The sequence below is a fragment of the Accipiter gentilis genome, chromosome 19, assembly GCF_929443795.1.
Source record: "Accipiter gentilis chromosome 19, bAccGen1.1, whole genome shotgun sequence".
Classification (NCBI taxonomy): domain Eukaryota; kingdom Metazoa; phylum Chordata; class Aves; order Accipitriformes; family Accipitridae; genus Astur; species Astur gentilis.
Window position 1 is genome coordinate 27286887 of NC_064898.1, and position 19285 is coordinate 27306171.

Sequence of the window (19285 nt, forward strand, 5' to 3'; positions counted from 1 at the left end):
ATGCTTTACTGCCCAGCAAGTCATTGCTCTCAGTCTGCTTCATCTTCATCTGCAGGTAAACTGTTGCCGTAACACACACATAGTATTTCCAAAAAAATTTCTCCTTCTGTAACGGTATCCATCAGAGGATGCCAAACTACTTCTCCACATCTTTGCAAAACCCTGCAGGGAGGCAGCTCTTTGGCAAGACCACTCTTCCCAAACTCCTGTGTCCAGCATGGGATGCTTAATGCTCCTTGAAGCCAAGACAAGGTGTTGGACTTTAATGGACGCAGCAGCAGACCTGATTTAATCTGCTTTGATGGACTGTAGGAATTCATGCCAGGTATCTCTAAAGGCTCAGGGACCATCAGCCCTGGGAACGTTTCCCAGAAGGACAGCTTTGAACTATGCCTTTCAGTTGCATTTTGGCATGTGGCAATTAGTTTTCGTGACACACTCTCTCTCTCTGGAGAGAGATAGAGATATATATATAAAAAAAAATTGCAGTGTTGTGATTTTTGGTCCTTCAGCCACTTCAAATGCATAAACCACATTGTGCAATGGTTTTGTGTTTCTGCAAGAACCATTCATACCCTGGTCTCAGAGTTATGTTCCCTGAGGAAGTCATTTAGAAACCGGACAGGGTGACCTAACTTCTTGAAAGAAAAAAAAACCAACAAAAAAACAAACACCAAAAAAAGAGATCTGGGGAAAAACATCCTGTGCTGAGTATAATTCTGTGCTTGGTGACGTGTGTGGTCAGGTCAGCTCTGCCTTTGGGGTGAAGACAAGCCCTTCAGCAGTTTACTGTGAAACATGTAATTGGAATAGAGGATTTGCTCTCCTTGGCTGTGGGCTGCAGCCAGGATAACACCTGGCAATGCCAGGATAATGCCTGGCAATGGCTTCACTGAGGTTGGTCTCAACCTGATGTGACTGCAATCATCCCTGCAGCCTCCTGTGATGCTGCTCTGACCTGGAAGGATCAGTCAGGGTCTCCCTGCTGAGCTTTCCAAGCAGAAACCCAGCAGTAGGGTGTCCATCAGGACCAGAACTGGTCTCCACCAGAACCCCCTCCCTTCCTGCCCTTCCCAGGGTGGGCTCCAGGGACCCTTCAGAAAGCAACAGACTCCAGCAGACACAGGCAGTTTCAGAGCTGCCCATTGCTCTGCTCAGGTCTGGCCTGCAACACTCCCCACCCAGAGTTTCCTCTACATCTACCTTCACAGATACCTTTGCTCAGCAAAATAGATCTTGATTCTGCTCACAGACCCAAGCTGACTTTGCACCTCAGCAGCTTTAATCGTTGAAGTTCCGAACCCCTTTAAAATATCTCCGCGAGGAAAATCGATTCGATTTTATTTTTAAAGATAATCTTGCTGGCAAGTAAAAAAAAAACAACCAGCTGAATGGACTGAAAAGAGGACAGAGGGAGAAATCTCAGGACTGTATGGCACCGAGCTCTCCCCTCTCCTGTGCCTCCAGCATCTGCAGCTCTGGTAACCCTCTGCCTCAGTGACTTCTTCTGAGCTCATTTCCCCTGTGCCACAAAGGATGAGGGTATAATTAAATTCACCAGCATTTGTAAAAAAACCTCCCAAACCCAAAATCTTCCCCACAAAATTGACAGAGCAATCCTAAGCCTCTAACACTGGCTGTCATCTTTTGCTCTACAGCCTGGTGAGACTCTCTAATGAGTCAGGTAATTGGCTTCCAACTACACTGAGTGTCGCAATAAATTGATGATAATGCTATCTTTCCTGATACAGTGCAATTATTCAGCCAAAAGAGAATGAACCAGATGTTGCAGGACAGAGGGAGCCGCCTCAGGGGCAGCCCGTGGCTCTGCAAAGAGCTCCTCAAACTTTCGGCTGGAAAGGACCTGAGGATGCACTGAGTCCAGCAGGACACTGACAGCACTGCATTGCTGAAAGACTTTGAAGAAGCAAGGTTTATACGACTGGCTCTGGCCTGTGTTAAAATTAAATGGAAAGGCAACAGAGAGAATGAGGAATGTGGCCTCCCAGCTTACCAGGTGGCTACCAACTCTCCTAAGCAGATGAAACCATCATCTCCCGCACACGCTTGCAGTGACATGCTAAGAGCAGCTCATGTCAATTCATGTATGTACATACTTCACGTATACAAAGAAAATCCCCAAAACTGTGGCTGCATAGTAACAGAAAAAAACCCACATTTTCCATCTCATTCTCCATTTGTTCATCCAGCAGTTTTTGATCTGCTCCCACATCATACCACCTTTGGCTCCCCCAGACCTCTCAAGCTCCCACTTCACAGCTCTCTATTCCCCTAGCAAAACACTCCATACCTGCCATCTCTGTTTGTTTAAACAACAGCATCTTGAAAGTTGATGTTAACAGGCCAAACAACATGCTCCATTGAACATAGCAATTGTCATCCAGCTAGACCAAGAGTTGGCTTAGTTTTAGTTTCTTGCTTCGTGGCATGTGAGGAAAGAGCACAAAACTTCTAAAATGTCCTTTTTGTAGAAAAGAAGACCAAAATATGAACTTGATTCTGATGCAAGCTGAGCACTCACTTTTTCCAACATCACTGTGGTGGATGCTGATTATTGTTTCCATTTTGCAGATGCTTGTCTAACTTAAAAGTTTACACCTTTTTTTCTTTTGACTGTTGCTACACTTCTCCAATAGTACCTTGCAGCAGACCACCAGTTGCACAAGTGGCATGATCATCATCATTACATGGGATTTTTAAAAAATGTAATTAGCACTATACAAAGAGAAAAGTATTCTCTGCCACCTCCATAGCCAAGGATCATGGATCCTCCTGTGCAAACAACTGAGTGTGCAAATAATGAGCTGAGGAGCACTCTTGGCACCGACGCAGCCACGGGTAGGAGACAAGAGGCCACGCATATCTGCAGGCAAGCTCAAGGTCAGTGTGCTCATCCCAAACAAGCAGCACTGACCCCACCACCAGAAGATCTCAGCTTCTACTGCATCCAGCCTCACACCTCTTCCCACTTTGGGAAGGGGAGAAAAAGGGACCTTCACCCAGGGTTCCCTATGGTTCAGCAGTTTGGGTGCTCCGGGACAGAGGAAACGTGGCTTCACGCCTACGTTGGTGAGTCGAGCCGGTCCTCTGCCTTCCCTGGGCAGCCCCTTGACCACCAGACTGCTGTGCAGACATGACCACCGCCTCCTGCCATCACAACCAACTTCTGGGGCTTCTCCAAAGGGCTTAATGAAGTCCCCTCATCTGGCTGCCTGCACTGGACCTGGCAGAGCTCTTGGGTGGAGGTGTGGAGGAACCACCTGCCTGCATGACCCCAGACACCCAACAGCAAAACGAGGAGGAGCCGGGTGAACTTACATCAGGGTCAGGCGGCGTTGCAGGGCAGGTGGCCTGAATTGGTGCTTAGGGCATGTATTTTCAGTGAATAAATTCAAGCAAGGGCAGGGTTTAAGCCAACCAGATGCCATTCTTTGCCTAAATGGGGACTAATACCCAAAGTTTTGCAGGCTGCTATGTGCCAAGAGCGAGCACGGATTCCCCCTTTTCTCCAACTCTGCTGCCCCTGTTACCTATATGCATTTATCATGGATATCATAAAAAAATTATTTCCATGAAGACTGAGGCTCATAGCTGCTTTAAGATCTGGGATTTGTTTCCTTTGAAGGTTTGCTTTGGGCTCTGGGAGTTTCACTGACAGAAGTTAAACACTGCAGAAGCTGAAAGTTAAACGTGCATTGCAACATCACTGTCCCAGCACTTGCTTTTGGTTGGAGACGGCTGCAGATCCAACATCACTTCTGCCGTAGGGAGCACCTGGAGCATTTTCCAAATACATTTGGTAAACAGAACTCCTATGAATGCCTTCTGCAGAAAGCTATACTCCTCTTTAGCAAGCGAGTAATCCAAGGGGGGATTATAGAAAGCAGGAGGTATTTACCTTGATACTGAGAAATGGATTCCTGCAGAGAGTTTTCTGGGTCTGATCCGGGTAGCTGCTCTTTGTAGTGGTACTTGTCATTCTGTCAGGTCTGCTTTATCCGCCTGCCAAAATAAATCATTCAGCACAATGCTAAGTTGCTCTGCCTGAATTCGCCTTGCTCAGCACAGCAAAATCCTGTCGTGCTTTGCAAACACCCACACGGCAGGCACATGGTTGTTGTAAGCAATTATTAATTATTCCTGGTTTTCATTTCTTCTAGCACTTTGTGTCTGCAAAGCAAAAAAAGTAGCATGGAAAACACTAATATGCTAATCACCGGGGCACCTGAGACATTAAAAATTATCAGCCATTTCACTTCAAAGCAACAAAGCAGTGCTGGGCCAGGATCCTGGTATTCCCAAATCCCAGCCATACCAGAGGACAACTGGGGCCAATGCTGTTCAACATAATCAAGGACAATACTGTTTAAACATTATCTGGGTGAGTACTGTTTAACATCCTTATCAATGACCTGGGTGATGGGGCAGAGTGCATCCGCAGTCAGCCGGCAGGAGATACAAGACGGGCAGGAGCGACTGCCACAGCCGACGGTTGTGCTGCCATCCACAGGGACCTCAATGGGCTGGAGAACCTCATGAAGCTCAACCAGAAACGGAAAGCCTTGCTCCTGGGGAGGAACAACCCACAGGCTGGGGGATGACCGGCTCTGCAGAGACGGACTTGGCGTTGAACACGAGCTAGCAACACTCCCTTGCAGCAAGGAAAGCCAGCTGGGCTGCATTAGGAGGAGTGTTGCCATGAAATCCAGAGCTCCCTTCCAACCTCAGCCGTTCTGTGATCCTATAATAATCATTTCAATACCCGTAGGAGGAAAGTGGGCAATTTTTACTGTCCCAAGCTACGGAACTCTAATTGCTCTGATCAGCCCCTTCATATCCTTGAATCACACAAGACACCTTGGCTTCTTTTTGTTCTGGTATCAACCACATGTCTAGATCAACCATCTCAACTAGTAAACAGATCTCCAAACCTCCCCTAATCCCCCCCTGAACCCCGGCCACAAGCAGCACCCTAGGGTCTTCATACAGTGCCTGGGGCAGGCTCTGGTCTCCACCGTGCTGGTGCAAATATCCTTGAGCCTTATTCTCCTTCCCATGGTAGTGCAGCTCCACAAATGCCGTAGCAGCTCCTCCGATTTGATTAGATACAGCTGAGACCAGGATCCAGCCTCTGCATTATATATTACACTACATCAAGCTGTCTTAGCTTTCTAGGTATGTTTGCAACATGCATTACACAGTGACACTGTAGCTGAAGGTCAATGCTACAGAGTGAGAAAAGTACCCACAGCATTGAAAAGGTGGGAAAAGGGGTTGAGAGGAAGAACCCAGCTGAGCATTAGCTCAGCTCTTGAACACTACTGGAGTAGTCTTGGGCTAAGTGTGAGGGATCTGCCCAGACATCAAGGTCCCACCAAGGCGAGGCCAAGCTCACCAGCTGTGGCTGAGGTCACATTTGCTGCTATACGTCCTCATGGGATGTAACTGGTTTCAGCTCCCCATCACACAGGGCTGATGGTTGCACGGGGCCATGGTGTGCAAAGTGTGCGCGTGAGATTAAACATCTTTGGAGAGGCTGGCTGGCCAAATTGCCTTCCCAAGAGCAGGCTATAGACAACCATTGCTCTGCCTAAATGATGGTGGGTTTGGGGACTTCCCTACAGGCTCAGAGGCAGGAGCTCCTGCCTGCAGGAGGGGGCTCAGCAAGCCCTTCTCCATCCCTCCGTACACTGGGTGTCTGATGGAGGAAAGCCCTCCTTTCCTGCCTCTCATTTTCACGCACAGTGTTTTCACATCTCCCCTGGAAGAATCCTTCTCACTTGCTTTCTGGCTCCCAACCACCACTTAAATTTAACCAGGCAAAGAAATGTAAACCCATGGGAAGCCACTGTCCCCTTCCCTGCACCGCTGACCTCCTTCCCTTTGGACCCGCTCTCCCTCCTCCCTTCTCACCGACTACATCTGCGGAGTGAATGATGTGCGGGAGGATGATGTCTTTGTTGGGATTTTAGTACCCAGGCTTCCTGCTCAGGAAGCTGTATTGTTTGGAGGCACGTTAAACCCATTAGGCTTTAGCCTGTTGTTCAGTACACTCTAATAGATGTTTCCACCTCAGTGGCATCTGCAAGCTCTACAGCAAATGGGGTGAAAGGCTTTACATTATTATTTTGCGTAATTCTATTTCCCCCATGATGAGAGGCAAAGGAGCAAGTACCGTAGCCTCAAACAAATTAACAAATGTACGGGTTGATGTAAATTCTAGCAAGAGGACACTGTCTTAACTGTGGCATTTATACAACCCTTGAGTGCAGTGCACAGGAGAGGTAAATTCACGAGGGGGACCTGCACACCACTGAGTTACAAGCTCCACAGCATCCTCTGCAAAAAGCAATTGCTGCCCTCAGCCCCATTTCAAGAGATGAGATACGGCTACAACAAAATGGGATGGGATCAATAAAGTAAATTTGATGGTAAATTAAAGCATCCATGAAAAGCTCCCCTGAACCTCTGGAGGGTTAAGCAATGCAGGAGCAAAAGCACCTGCCTGTCTCCAGACCACGGCGTCCAATATTGCCTGTCTCTGAGAGCAGCGCTGTGATGAATTATTTACAGCTACCAAGTTTGCTGCTGGAGCCTCTTGAAAGCTCAGGGGCGACACAGGGGAAAGAAAAAGGGTGCCAGGGTAGCAAGGGAGGAAGCCAAAAGGAGTCTGAGCCCGGATTTCCAGGGATGGGCATGTTCATGGAGCTGGTAACCACCGTAGGTTTAATGCCCTTCTTTCCCTGGTTATCTACATTAATGTCTTTGCTAGCCCTTCTCACCAAAGACAGATTCAGTTAGACCTGCAAACAAAAATCCTGTGGTCTGTAGGAGTATTTTGGTCCCTCTGCCCATCCTTTCCAGGCCCTCCTTTAAATGTGTGCCTCCTTTAACCCTTCAGGGTGGCCAGGAAGCTGCTACACCTGGAATTAGTCCAACCTCTTCCCTCATCAGCTTTCATAGTCTTCTTGGTAGAAAAAGATGCTAGAAAGCACTGATAGAAATGTTTTCGCTAATTCCTGACCAAGCAGGGTGCAAAAGCCCCTCACCCTTTGCCATGCGCCATAATCACCCCAAATTTCCCACACTGCCATGGAGGGACTCGGTTCTTCTTTCTCCAGGGCTGGGTGTCCTTTGCGTTAAGGACAACCTGCATCATCTGTCAGCAGCTGGTGGCCAAGGATGCACAGCCATGTCTGACCCCATTCCACCACGCACACCTTCATCTCACCTTCAGCGAGGTTTCCTACTTCCATTTCAGTATTACCTGAGGGTGAGCACTGCCTGTGAAAGAGGGAGGGTGGGTGAGCTGCCGAGAGACCCGAGGAGAAACACTCAGCAGAGATCTGAAACGTTGTAAAGGTTGCCAGGAGTTAAAAATGAAAATAACCTATAGCATTTAGATACCGTTCATCCACAACGCTTCTTTAAGCATAAAATGAAACAGAAAAGTACTTTGGTCCAGCACAAAGGACAATGAGCAGACCAAATAAAAGGCAGGTAAGTCTTAACTGGTAAAAAAAAAATTTGCATGAAGATAGCAGCATGCTAAGATCAGTCTGGTTCTTGTTTCCTTTGACTGGATGGAGCCCAGCTGTGGCAGCATCCTCTGGGGATGTCATTTGCTTGCCGAGAGACACATTTTTCTCCTAGTAGATGGACATCTCAAGACGGAAAGAAAGATTATTTTCGATTAATGCAATTTCTCCTAGGTAAGGTCAAGAGGTCTCACTGAATCTGCTCCTCTGCAGGAAGGAGGCAGAACTGGTGCTGCAGGATTAGTGCTGCAGGCTGGGTACGGCAGGGCAAGGAAGCAGAAAGGAGGGATGAGATAGCAAATGCCAGAAGGTATACTGGCATCAGAGTAAGGAGAGAGGAAAGCAAAAAGAGCAAAACCCAATGGGATTGGGGTGGGGACACACACGTGCCCAGCTCAGGTCTGCAGCCCTCAGCTCCCTGACGGCCCAAGCCCCCTCCAGCAGCCCAGGAAGAGGATGCACGGTGGGAATTGCTATCCCTGCCTTGCTCCAGGCCTCCCAGCACATTTGCTGTGGTACCCGTGGAGCATGCAGGGGCCACGCCGGCACCATGGGAAAAGGTGAGAAATAGTCAGTCCCGGAGTGCCACCCCTTGATTTTGGAGAGCCTGACCCAAAACGCGCTCCCAGACCAGCCCTGCAGGACCAGGACCAACAGCACCCACCTCCCAACCTCGACTCCAGAGCAAGCTGCTTCCCATCTTTGTGCCTCAGTTTCCCTGAGAACAAGCCAGGGAATAGATACCACCTGCCTCTATAAGTGTTTGGGGAGCAGTGGATAAACCGGGACAGGCAAAGGCTGTCGGCTGCAACAGCGGGGGCTGACTTAGCACAGCTGGATCCATTCCCCAGCCGTGCCGGGGAGGAAAGGGTGCTGCAAAGAGCCTTGCTTACTCCGTCTTGCAACTTCTGCACTCTGCACCCAGCTGTGCCCACGAAGGAACTTTGTCCTAAACAATAAAGCACGAGCTGAGATGCTGCTACAAGAGCTTGGACTTTCTAATGACTTCCACAGCAACCCTGCAGCCGAGATCTGCTCCGTGCCAAACCTCCTCCTCCAGCTCAAAACTGCATGAGGAGGGTGTCAGACCAAGGTTCCCCCCCCCCCCCCCCCCCCGCCAGCAGTGGTTTTAAGCCAAGCAGCAAAACATTGCATTTGGTTTTCAGGGTGCCGTAACGTAGCAGGGGCAGCTTCGGTGTCTCTCGCAGCTGCAGGAGATGAGTAAGCTCCTTCCCAGAAAAGCATTTTGCAAGGCCTTTTTACAAGCAACGATCCCGCTGTGAATGCAGGAGGCCAGCACCTTAGAAACACAAGCCCGAAGTGGCCATCCCACTTGTCTTAATTAGCTACCCGACAGCAATTAGGCTGTGTTTGCACTACATAACCCTGATTATACAATGTGCTTAACGAGTGTCAGCGGCTGCTGTTTTCCAGCTGGGGGATGCTGTCTAGAGGGCTGGGGCGGCTGAAGAACCGGGCTGTGGCCACGGGCAAATCCCTGCCTGCAGGAGAGAGGGCAGAGGTTGCACTGAGCTGCCTGCAGACCCAAGGGCAGCATCCCCCCTCCTTCCCGAGCCCATCCAGCCAACCCCAGAGACATGGTTTCTGCACGTCGGTCTGTTGGCACTGGTGATGGGTCATTTCTGCAAAGCTGGAGTAGATGCCACGTCTTGACTTCAGTCCTCTGCTCCTGGCAAGATGTAAAGCAGGACAACACAGCTTGGTGAGCTGATGGCCTTTCCGTGACTGAAGGGATGAGTTTGCCCCGTATGTGGATGGGAAGGAATTTCTGAGTGGGGCAAGGAGTGATGGCAAAGGCACGTTTCTCCCTGAAGACCTCCCAGTGGAGGTGCCTTAGCAGCGGGGATCTCCTCCTCCAGGGATGGTCTTCACCATGGATGGCAAGCAGCAACAACAGAGCCAGAGTCTGCTCCCCATCACGCCTTCTCATCTCACTAGCCTGCAGAGCAGCCTGGTGCTGAGAAACCCCTCTAAGCATCTTCATCCACAGCGTGCAGCCCCACGGTGAAGCGGCTGCTCCAGCCAGCCCTGGCGTTTCTGCGCTGCTCTCTCCTGTACAGCTGTACCCACCAGCTCCGACACAGCTATATCCATTTACACACATCATCAGAGGGCAGAGCTGTTATCTCAGCCCAGCAAGGTATTTCTGATGCCACACGCTGCTCTGCTGGAGCTCTAACAGTGCCTTTCACCTTTTCTCCCCCAGATCACAGGAGCGTGAAATTCATTTGCTAGGAAGACGCAGCCACCGAGAGGCTGGTGTCGGGTGGGATGCAGGGTGACAGGCAGAGGTGGCAGGATCCATGACCACAAGCGGTGTCACTGACCCTGGCGCAAAGCCCTTTAAAGCCAGCGCTGCACCCTGACGAAGCAGAAAATTGCTTCCTTATGCACCTGCAAGTAAACTCTTAAGAAAAAATTGCTTCTCCCATAAAACTCAGTGGGACTTCCCATGCTCAATAGCAGTGTTTAGGAGTCTAACGAGGTGCATGGGTGGCCAGGTTTCACCAGGGATGACCTCTGGGAGACAATGTTTTCGGTGCAGGGGCTCAGTGGAGCAGCTCATGCAGCAGGACTCCAGCCAGCAGCTACCAAGCACCCATGGGATTTAGTCATATACTTCAGGGAAGATGATGGATGGATGGTCATTCAGAGAGCAAAGGTGCCTGATGCTGCAGATCCATCAGCTGATATTATTCCTTCAGCTATGGATGAAGGATTTGTCCTCAGAGGCCTGTTTTTTCCACATTCCTGTCCTGGGTCACAGCATCCCTCGGGAAGGCAAGCCTGGCACGACAAGCCCTGGGTGTTGTGGGTACAGTGAGCTGAGCTTGGACATGCCAGCGGGTCGGTCCCACACCAACTAATGCCATCAGGCTACAATAAAATATTACCATTAATTATAGCCGTACTTGCCTGACATCTTACCACTGCTCCCAGGAGACAGTGACCTGCAAAGTGGCAAAGTGGGGGGCTACAATCTGGGCAATAATCACTATAAGGACAGAGCTGGGCCAGATAATCTTGTAAACCTTTGCAGCACAGATTAAAATGCTCCACTTGTCCCCAGGCTGTCCTTTCTTTGACACCAGGGCAGCAGAAGTACCCCAAAACCTCCCAGTTTCTCCAGGACGTGCACAACGGTCCTGGCTGCGATAGCAGGGGACTGGGCTTGGTGGCACCAGAGTCCCGTCCTATTCCCGAGGACATAAATTTATCACAACGCCTTTATTAATAGCAGCGCAGCTCCTGTTAGCTGAACAAGGAAAAGCACGCGCTGGGCTCAGCAGAGCTTAAGTAAATAACGGCGAATGTAACACAGCAAATTAAATCCCAGCAGGGGAGACAAAATGCCAGCAAATATCCTGTAATCTATCTTCCTTCTGCTGAATTTCTAGATAATTTACATTCACCAGCAGTAAAACTGGAATAGTGTCAGTGTGTGTATTTATGAGCATGCCTGTGTGAAATGGGAAGCTGGTTTGGAAAATGTGGGTGCAAAGATGCTTTATAATACAACAGAAGGAAAAAACCAGTGCATACACGTCATTCCCTCCCTGGGAAGAGATTGAGAAATAAAAGGGATGCGTAGATGTGCCCAAAAGCTGTTGCCATCTTGTACCAACTGGCAAAAAGAAAGTGAAAATGAGATCAGCCAAGCTCAATGACTCTTTGTAATGAGAAATGTGTCAGGGATTACACACCCCAAAAACTCACAAGAAGTTAAACAAAAGGAAATCTGCTACTGAGAAGTTAAAAAGATTAGAAGAAAAATTGGTGTTGAAACCCATGAGACACAACCATGAGTGATGAGGGAGAGGCATCAGCCCTCTTCCAGCCCAGGGCAGGACCGGCTGCTCTCCGGAGGTCCCTGCCAGCCCTGACCCCCTCTGACTTGGGAAGGGCGAAGCCCTGGCAGGATAAAAGGGAGAGGGTCTCCCCACTGCAAAGCAATAGGTTGCTTTTGGGTGGTCATTTCTGAGAGAGCATGCAGCTATTCCCGCAGATCAAGGCCAGCAGAGCCATACACACAGCGTGGGGACTGTCCCCGAGTGCCAGAAGACCTTCACGGTGGCGGTTGCCATCATCGTGCATCCTTGGGAAGAAGGCAGCGCCCATCCCATGAGCTGGAATGGCCTCGCCTGCAAGGGGGGAAAGTACCTGAAAGCAAAAGTGGCTTGGAGCACAGAGGGAAGGAATTGCAGAGGTTACGGCAAGGGAGGTGTTGGGGCTGAGATCCCCAATCTCAGCCAGTTACATAAGCAGCAAGGCTGGGAATTGCATAATGACATGAATCATTCACACGGTTTCATTTTCAAAGGCTGCCCAGGGCTACGGAGCCGTCGGGGTCCGGTACCCCCAGAGACCCCCTGATCGCCGTCTATGCCTCTGCTGCTTCCCAAGCTCCGATGGGATGCGTCCTGCCTCGTGCGAAAGCAACGCCTCATTAAACCTCGTAGCTCCTGCCCTTGTTTCTCCCCGTGTGAACTCTGGGTTTGTTTGTGCTGGCAGTCATGCTGTGGGTGAACGCAGTTCAGCTCAAGGATGTGTAAGATGTTTGCCAGACAGGGATCTGACGGCTTTGCAAGTATTACTTCTTCTCTGTAAGATTTTATGCAGGATACAGAATAAAAAGTTAGCCCTCTCCTCTGGACTGTGCCAGATTCTGAGCATACTCTTGCATGGGGGACAAACAGATGTAGTGTGTACTACAGAAAAGTGATGTCTCCTCAGCGGGGATTTCCTATTTTAGCACCACCTCCTGTGGGTTTGGCAGGGAAATATTCCCTGCTTCAAGCAGCTTAAAACCCCAGGATAAGAGTTAAAATGATGAATGAAGTATGAAAAGCCCGTTCCCCAGTGGGGACCTGCCTTTCTGTAGGCTGCAGAGACGGTGCTTGAGTCTGTGGAGAAACATCTGCCAACAGAAGTCTGAAAGAAGGTGATCCCAAACCAGAGTTTTTCTAATTTGGGGGTTTATACACCATAAATACCTTCCTGATAATCTTTGCCCTCCTTATTTTACTGACGCTTGGACAGGAGTGAAGACTGAGAAAAAAACTGGCTTTTTGCTGAGTATTTCTAAAGAGCTGCGAGACTTTGCAGTGCCATTTGCAAGGAGCAGCTGGAGGAAACGTATGAAAGCAAGAAAAAGGCAGCAGCCAGGGGGGCTCCAGTGCCTGACAGATGCAGACACTCTCCGATGAGAAAAACTAACTTTTCGAAGGGGAAGCTATTGCAAAATGAAGTGCAGAAGACGCTGCAAAAGCCTCATGCCTTGTACACGCAGCCTGAGTGAAAGCTCTAATAGCTCCCTGGAGCACAGTCTTCCTGGAGCAATCCAGATGTTGTTTGCTATGTATTATCTATAAGTTCTAAAAAAAAACCCAAAACCTACAGGATTTTTCATCTGCACACACGGTTTTCCCAGGACCATGGGCCTGATCCTGAGTATTGCATGAGGAGCACGTACAGACCAATTCACTTGCTTCCTACCCATCTATTTCCAGGGGACATTCAAGGGCAGCTCTTTCCTCCCTCCAGATTAATGCATAGATTAGCAAACAAAGTGTCCCCAGATTCTGGGGGGAGACCACTAAGATTTATTTCACCAGGAGCTGGAAACAATGGCAGCCACCCGCACGCAAGAGGGATTGATGGAAGGGTAGGTGCAGAGAAATGCTGCTACAAAGAACAGGGAACTGAGAGTAGAGCTTAGGAGAAATGAAAAACTTCCTTAGCCAGCAAAAGACAGGCAAAGAGGAGCTGTTTATAAACACCCAGTAGGAAACACTGCGGGTAGAGGAGAGTTGGTGACATTATGGGGTGATTTTGGAACAAGGAGCAAGCGCTGGAGCAAGTCCCAGCCTAGTGCAGCTGTCAGCAGCTGGAGCTGGCACGGGAAAGGGAAGAAATGCTGATATTTTGGGCAGCAGGGGAAACAATTCACGTCACAACTAAGTGTGCTTCTTCCATTATTTAATATTAACGGGCTGCAGAAAGTTGTCTTTATTATGGAGGGATGTTGCTTCTTTTCTTTTTGCTGCCAGGTCTCTTTATGCCCTTTGGAAGAAGCATCTCCTACTCACCCCGAGAGCAGGTACAGGCTGGCACACTCAGAAAGATCAAGGAAACCCAGTGAAAAAGGAGATTATTTTCTGGAAGTCCCCAGACCTGCAGCTGGAGCCACAGCTGGCCCCAGCCAAGCTGCCTGTCTGCAGTCCGGTGCCCGGCCAGCAGCGAGCCATCTCCTGCATCCCTGGCAGCAAACTTGTCCCGGGGTTTCTCCAGCCATCCACCCACGATCAATTTCTCCCGGAGGATATTGCAGAGCCTTGCAGCATTTGAATCATGTTTCAAGCCAGAAATTCCCCGCGTCGCTCGCTGTTCTGCAGCTTCTTACACCACTGCCTCCATTTCTTTTGAAAATTAACATTTTCAAAGCCTGTCGGCTAATGACAGTTCCTGAGTAATGAGGCTCCCAAGCCATCCCTCAAGTCCACATTTAGCAAAGTAATGGCTCGAGACACCGAGCATTTAATCCAGGGGATGGCTCAAGCCTGGGCACGTGCAGCAGGTTCAGGATAAACCTGGGATGTGCCGCCAAACTACAGCAAGAGCAGCACGGTGCAGACCAGCACCCCCAGGGAGGCACTGGGACCAAACTGGGAGCCAGGAACCACAGAGAAAGAGGGGTTGGGATCTCTTTTGGACCAGACCAAGGTCCCCAGAGATCCCTGGGCTGCTGCAGGGGAGGCAGCAAAGCCAGCAGCCCAGCAAGGCTGAACGGCTGGGTTAGGAGTGCTTGGGTGAGCCAGGACAAAGCATTTCAGAGCCTGGAAATGCCACCCATGCCCAGCAGCATGCCTAGCAAAAGCAAGAAAACTGGAAGAGCAGGAGGGAAAACAAAGAGAAATGAGAGTATATTATAAAATAACCAAATAATAAATAACAACCAGGAGGGCTGGGAGTCTCACAGCCAGCTTGATGCCAGTGGTTCCCCCAACAGCCCTTCAGAAACATTAGGAGGGAATTGGCCAGAGCAGAGCACAGCTTTGCACATGTCTGTGTAAACAAAGTGGGGAGCAAACCCCCGCTCAGGCTGCATGGCTTTTCAACAGCTGCTGACTCGTAGTGGATGACAAAGCCAATGGATGCCACAGCGGGGAGGCGATGCTCCTTTCTAATGCTTTTCACCTTTCTGGCATCTTCCACCTGAGCGCAAGGCACCATACACCAGTGCAGGGCAGGGAGTGGAAAAAAATGCAGTCATGAAATTGCTGCAAATAACTGATAAAAGGCCCCTTGGACCAGATCGATATTGCTTGCACCACTGGTGAGAAATCAGATCCTGATAGGAGCTTGGATAAAGGATGCTCCTTTGCCCGCTGGAGCTGTACCAGCAACCGCAGGCGAGCTGCACTGCACTGCCTCAAACGAATGCAATATAAGGTTATCATATACAGCTGGTAGGGTGAAATATAGACATGAATTTTGATAAGCTCCTGAAGCAACTCGGCTTTGGCCTATTTGTACGGCTGGGTATCCTTGGTGCTGCTCATAACCAGCCCTAAGTGTCTCTCTTTTTTGCCTCATTTGCCCTTGTTCTTTGATTTACTCCAACATCCTTGACTGGCGTTTTCCTTTTTGCTGCGGACCCGGAGCACTAAGTGCAGCACTGAAGAGCTCAGAGCCTGCTCGGGTTGGACAAAAAGCAGCAGGACCTGATAGCACCACGGTCCAGAGATCCCACCCGTCTCCTGGTGCACTGCAGGGTCTCCAGCTGGAGAAAGCCCACGGCAGGGCTGCAAACCCATGCACGCTGTGAAAAGGTGCCTCAGACACGTATCCAGGTGAGACAGGAGGGAAGGAGGGATGTGCCCTTCTGACACAGGAATTGCTCAAAAGCACCACAGATATAAGAGGTCCAGGGTACATCCATACGCGCACCTTGCAGAGAGCCTTGGGCATACCGTGCCTCTTAAACAGAGAGAAACCTGCTCAGTACCTGGAGCAGTAACAGGTTTTACAGCCTCCGTCGACGGACACAAAGCAACCGTGGGCAACCCTGAGTCTGTGCCCTGAGGTCTCCCCAACCTAACCTCTGCTCCCTCTCCCTACAACCGGGATGTACTGCCAAGGATGGGGCAGCCTTGACCCTGGCTAACCAGATCCGCAGGGGCTGGAAGCGGAGGGGTGCACCAGCCCCCACCCAGGGTGGGATGTCTCCCCCCCGTCCCCGTCCCAGCACAGCCAGCCCCGTTGTCCCCAAGCTCGGCAGGGAGACTACAGCTGAAACCTGAGAGAAGCAGCAAGAGTGATCAGCTGGGCTGTGCAAAGCACAGCGCCTTCTTCCAGCATTTAATCTCACCTCTACCTGTTAAAAATCAGGGTTTTCAGGGAGGACAGGCTGGTCCCACAGCTCACTCCCAGGAGGCCATGCCCAGCTCCAAGGCTTTAAGCATTGGCTGGTTTAAGGGACACACCAACTCCGCCGTTTGCAAGACCCAGGAGAAACCAAGAAGCCTGCTTCACCCAGGACCGCCCCAGCTAAGAAAAACTCAGCAGGATGCTGACAGGAGCAGGCAGAGGCAGCAGCTCAGCCCTGAACACAGGGCTCGTCCCGAGGCTAAGCCCACACGTCTCCTGAGCAGCAAATGCACCTAATAAATAAGAGGGATGCAACCCATCACCTTGGTCACTGGGCTGTTTGCATCTTCACCCACAGCCTGCAGAGCTTCACACCAATCCGAAGCAGGATCACAGTGTTGGTTACAAAAAGCTGATGTGACCTCCTGGCTCTGAGAAAATTGGTGGCAGGGAGCAGGAAAGGGTTAACGCCAGGGGAAAGCCTTTGTGCAGCTCTGTGCCAGCCCAGGTCCGGGTCAGGTCCATACCTGCCTGGCATCCTTCCCGAGAGCCTGCCAAGACCTGGGGTGAGAAGAGGCATTGCTATAAAAGAAGCAGCAAAACTGTAAGAGAAACCAACTGTGGCAGTCTCTGGGGTTGGGAAAACTCCCTGCAAAGGGAGAAATAAGTGGAGCTGCCTTATTGGAAAAAAAGGACTCAAATACATAACCGCAAGCAGAGAGGAGTTGACAAAATACATGTGCAGAAAGCCGGCATGGAACAGGCGTGCAGAACATTTGTAATTGCTCCTTTTTTTTCCCCTTTAGCTTTCAAGCTGCTGGAAAAATCCAGCTCCTGAGCTAATGCATTCAAGGAGTCTTGCAAAACAACACAGGGAAAAGCAGCGTGAGAAACTTCACATCTACCAAACCCTAAGCCTGTCCTGCAGCCTGGAAGCAGACCCCGGGCGAGCTCGGTACCAAAGTCATCCTCAGCATCTCCTCGCAGCGGGCAGGCGCTGCTATACTCACAATTTCAGGACTCTCCCGATCCCAATCCCACTGCACTCGGAGCAAAAGTTTTCCTCTGCCAGCGGTTGCTGGGGCCATTCACTACTTTTACTTCCCAGCCTGGAGGTGGGGATGGGTGTGTGGAGGTGGGGCTTAGGCTGCGATTTCAAAAGCCGGAGTACATTTTGACCAAAACTTTTGCAATCTCTTTCAATAGGATTTTTTTCTTTTTCCTTCTTCTGCAGTCGCAATCCAAAAATGACAGAGCTGCCCATGTGGTTTGCTGATACAGGGCTTTGCAAACTGCTTATGCAGTCCCGGTCCAAACTGGTCTTTGCTTTTGCTCTGTCTCCTGGCTCCCATCCCCTCTCCCGGCCATGCATGGGTCCCATCCCTCTGGGTCTTTATCCTTACATTCATTTTCTTACTCCATTTGCTTTATCTGCATTTGTTTCTTTAACTTTCAAAGCTGTGGTGGTAGCCTGGGATTTGTGATTGCGAGTGTTTGTTTATATAATCCCGGATTGTTTATTCTTCAGTAACTCTTCCCATTGCTCTTTTGCACTAATCACTAAGGCATTTCCAGCTAAGAACCGGAGGAGTTAATGAACAGGCAACCCCAGTTAAAACTGTCAAAGGGAAACTAGGATTTCTCCTTTTGGGGTTCTTCTGGTGCCTTTGTGTGTTTGGGTTGCGTGCGGGGGATGGCTCCGGGTGGGCATTGGGGATCTCTTCTCCTTGCTTGGATCCAGGTGGATGCTCTGCCTGGCTGCTGGCACAGCTCCTTCACTGCGTGTTCCCCCTCCTCACCCCTGGTTGTTGGGTTTGCTCCATCTGCTGCTGGCTTGGCTGGGGACGGTGATGCAGGTGTGCCCGCTGTGCCACAGACGGAGCTGGCCCTGGCCCCAGCCATCTCCGTGCTGCAGAAAAATAAGGGAGATGAGCTGCTGCCTGCACTCAGACACCATGAACACAGGCATGGGGTGAAAGCAGAGCTACCAACTTGTTCTGGAAATGCATCAGCAAAGAAAAACTCAGTTCGTTCTTGTGCACGAGCAGGGGCGCAGAGGTTGTCGTGCAACGTGGGAGTCGCCAGGACCCGCTGCTGAGCATCACCGACGAGGCAGAGCAAGACGGGGTTTGGCTCATCACAGCTGGGGAGATACCCTCAGTCTCTGGGTGGAGGCAGGGGGATGTAGTGTGAGGATGCGGTCCCCAACAGGAGCTGGCTGGAGGGACTGTGTTTAAACCGCGGGCTTGGAAATACATCCAAGCACCCAGGTGAGGATGCTCTCCTTACCCACTCGGGAAGCTCGATCCACTCCAGGAGGCTCTTCTCAGTCATCTCTGCAGAAGGAGATGATGGATTACACATCACCAAACATTGCTGGAGATACTGCAGGTTCTCCAGAGAACAGCATCAACTGCCTCTCTCAAAACAGGGACCTGGATGCCCAGCCCCTGGACCTCCAGCCCCGCTGGCTTTTTGCAGCTTCAAAAATCACATCTGACTGGGAAACCTGGCTCTCCCCACCACCCCTAACCCTGCTCATACATTTCCCTACTTAGAAAACCCAGGAACCTCTCTGCAAGCATCTGCAGATGGACTAGCTCAGATGCAGAGTAACGATTTATAAAGCTTTTAGGTGGGACTGGGAAGATGGTCCCTCTCCAGCTCCCTCCCCTCTCACTCTCCACCTGCCACTGTGCCATGGTGGTGGGAAGCCCAGGGGCTGCTCAGGGACCTGATAGCTTGGAAAAGGGTCAAGAAGGGAAAGGTCTTAGCAGAGCAACCTCAGTTATGGATCCTCCGAGGCTCAGACTTGCCCTCGGTCCAGGGGAGCCCAGGTTTGGTAGCGCTCCAGGACTGCTGTGGCCATCGTTGCCTCCCTTGAGCTTTTGATGGGATGAAGAGGGGAAAGCAAGGCTGGCATGAGGTATTGGGTCTGGACAATTAATGCTGAAGATGGTTTACTGCTTTGCTTGATAACCCACAGTCTCTGGAGGTAACATTTTCAGGACCAAATGCCAGGAGACTCCATGAGCTGCTGCTCTCTCAGAGGATCATGCAGCCTTATCCTGCACACACTTTTGCAAGTTCACTTTATAGTCTCCATAGAAGCCATTTGTGTGCATCTTTTTCCAAAAAAACCAGCCAAACAGGTTGTTTTGAATGTCTTCAAATACCTGGATTTCAAACGATTTCAAAGCTCTGGGGAACTGCGTCCGTCCCTTCACCTGCTGCTACCCCTTGGCCAAAACACTGCACCCTGCCCAGGTGCTGCTGTCGGCCCCTCCTGCTGCCTTCCCCAAGGGTGCCGGGGTGTACATGGCCTCGGCTGCTCT

General features: G+C 50.4%; 1 protein-coding gene across 1 annotated transcript in view; it reads right to left on the reverse strand.

Annotated features, from left to right (window-relative positions):
- Positions 1-17056, reverse strand: part of SLCO2B1 (solute carrier organic anion transporter family member 2B1) — a 62316-nt gene extending 45260 nt beyond the window's left edge. The window contains exons 1-2 of the mRNA XM_049823322.1: positions 16961-17056; positions 3920-4023 (exon numbers count right to left, since the gene is read on the reverse strand). Coding sequence (XP_049679279.1) covers positions 3920-4000 — 81 coding nt within the window. The 5' untranslated portion in view covers positions 4001-4023; positions 16961-17056. The remainder of the gene's footprint in view (positions 1-3919; positions 4024-16960) is intronic.
- Positions 17057-19285: the final 2229 nt, after the last annotated feature.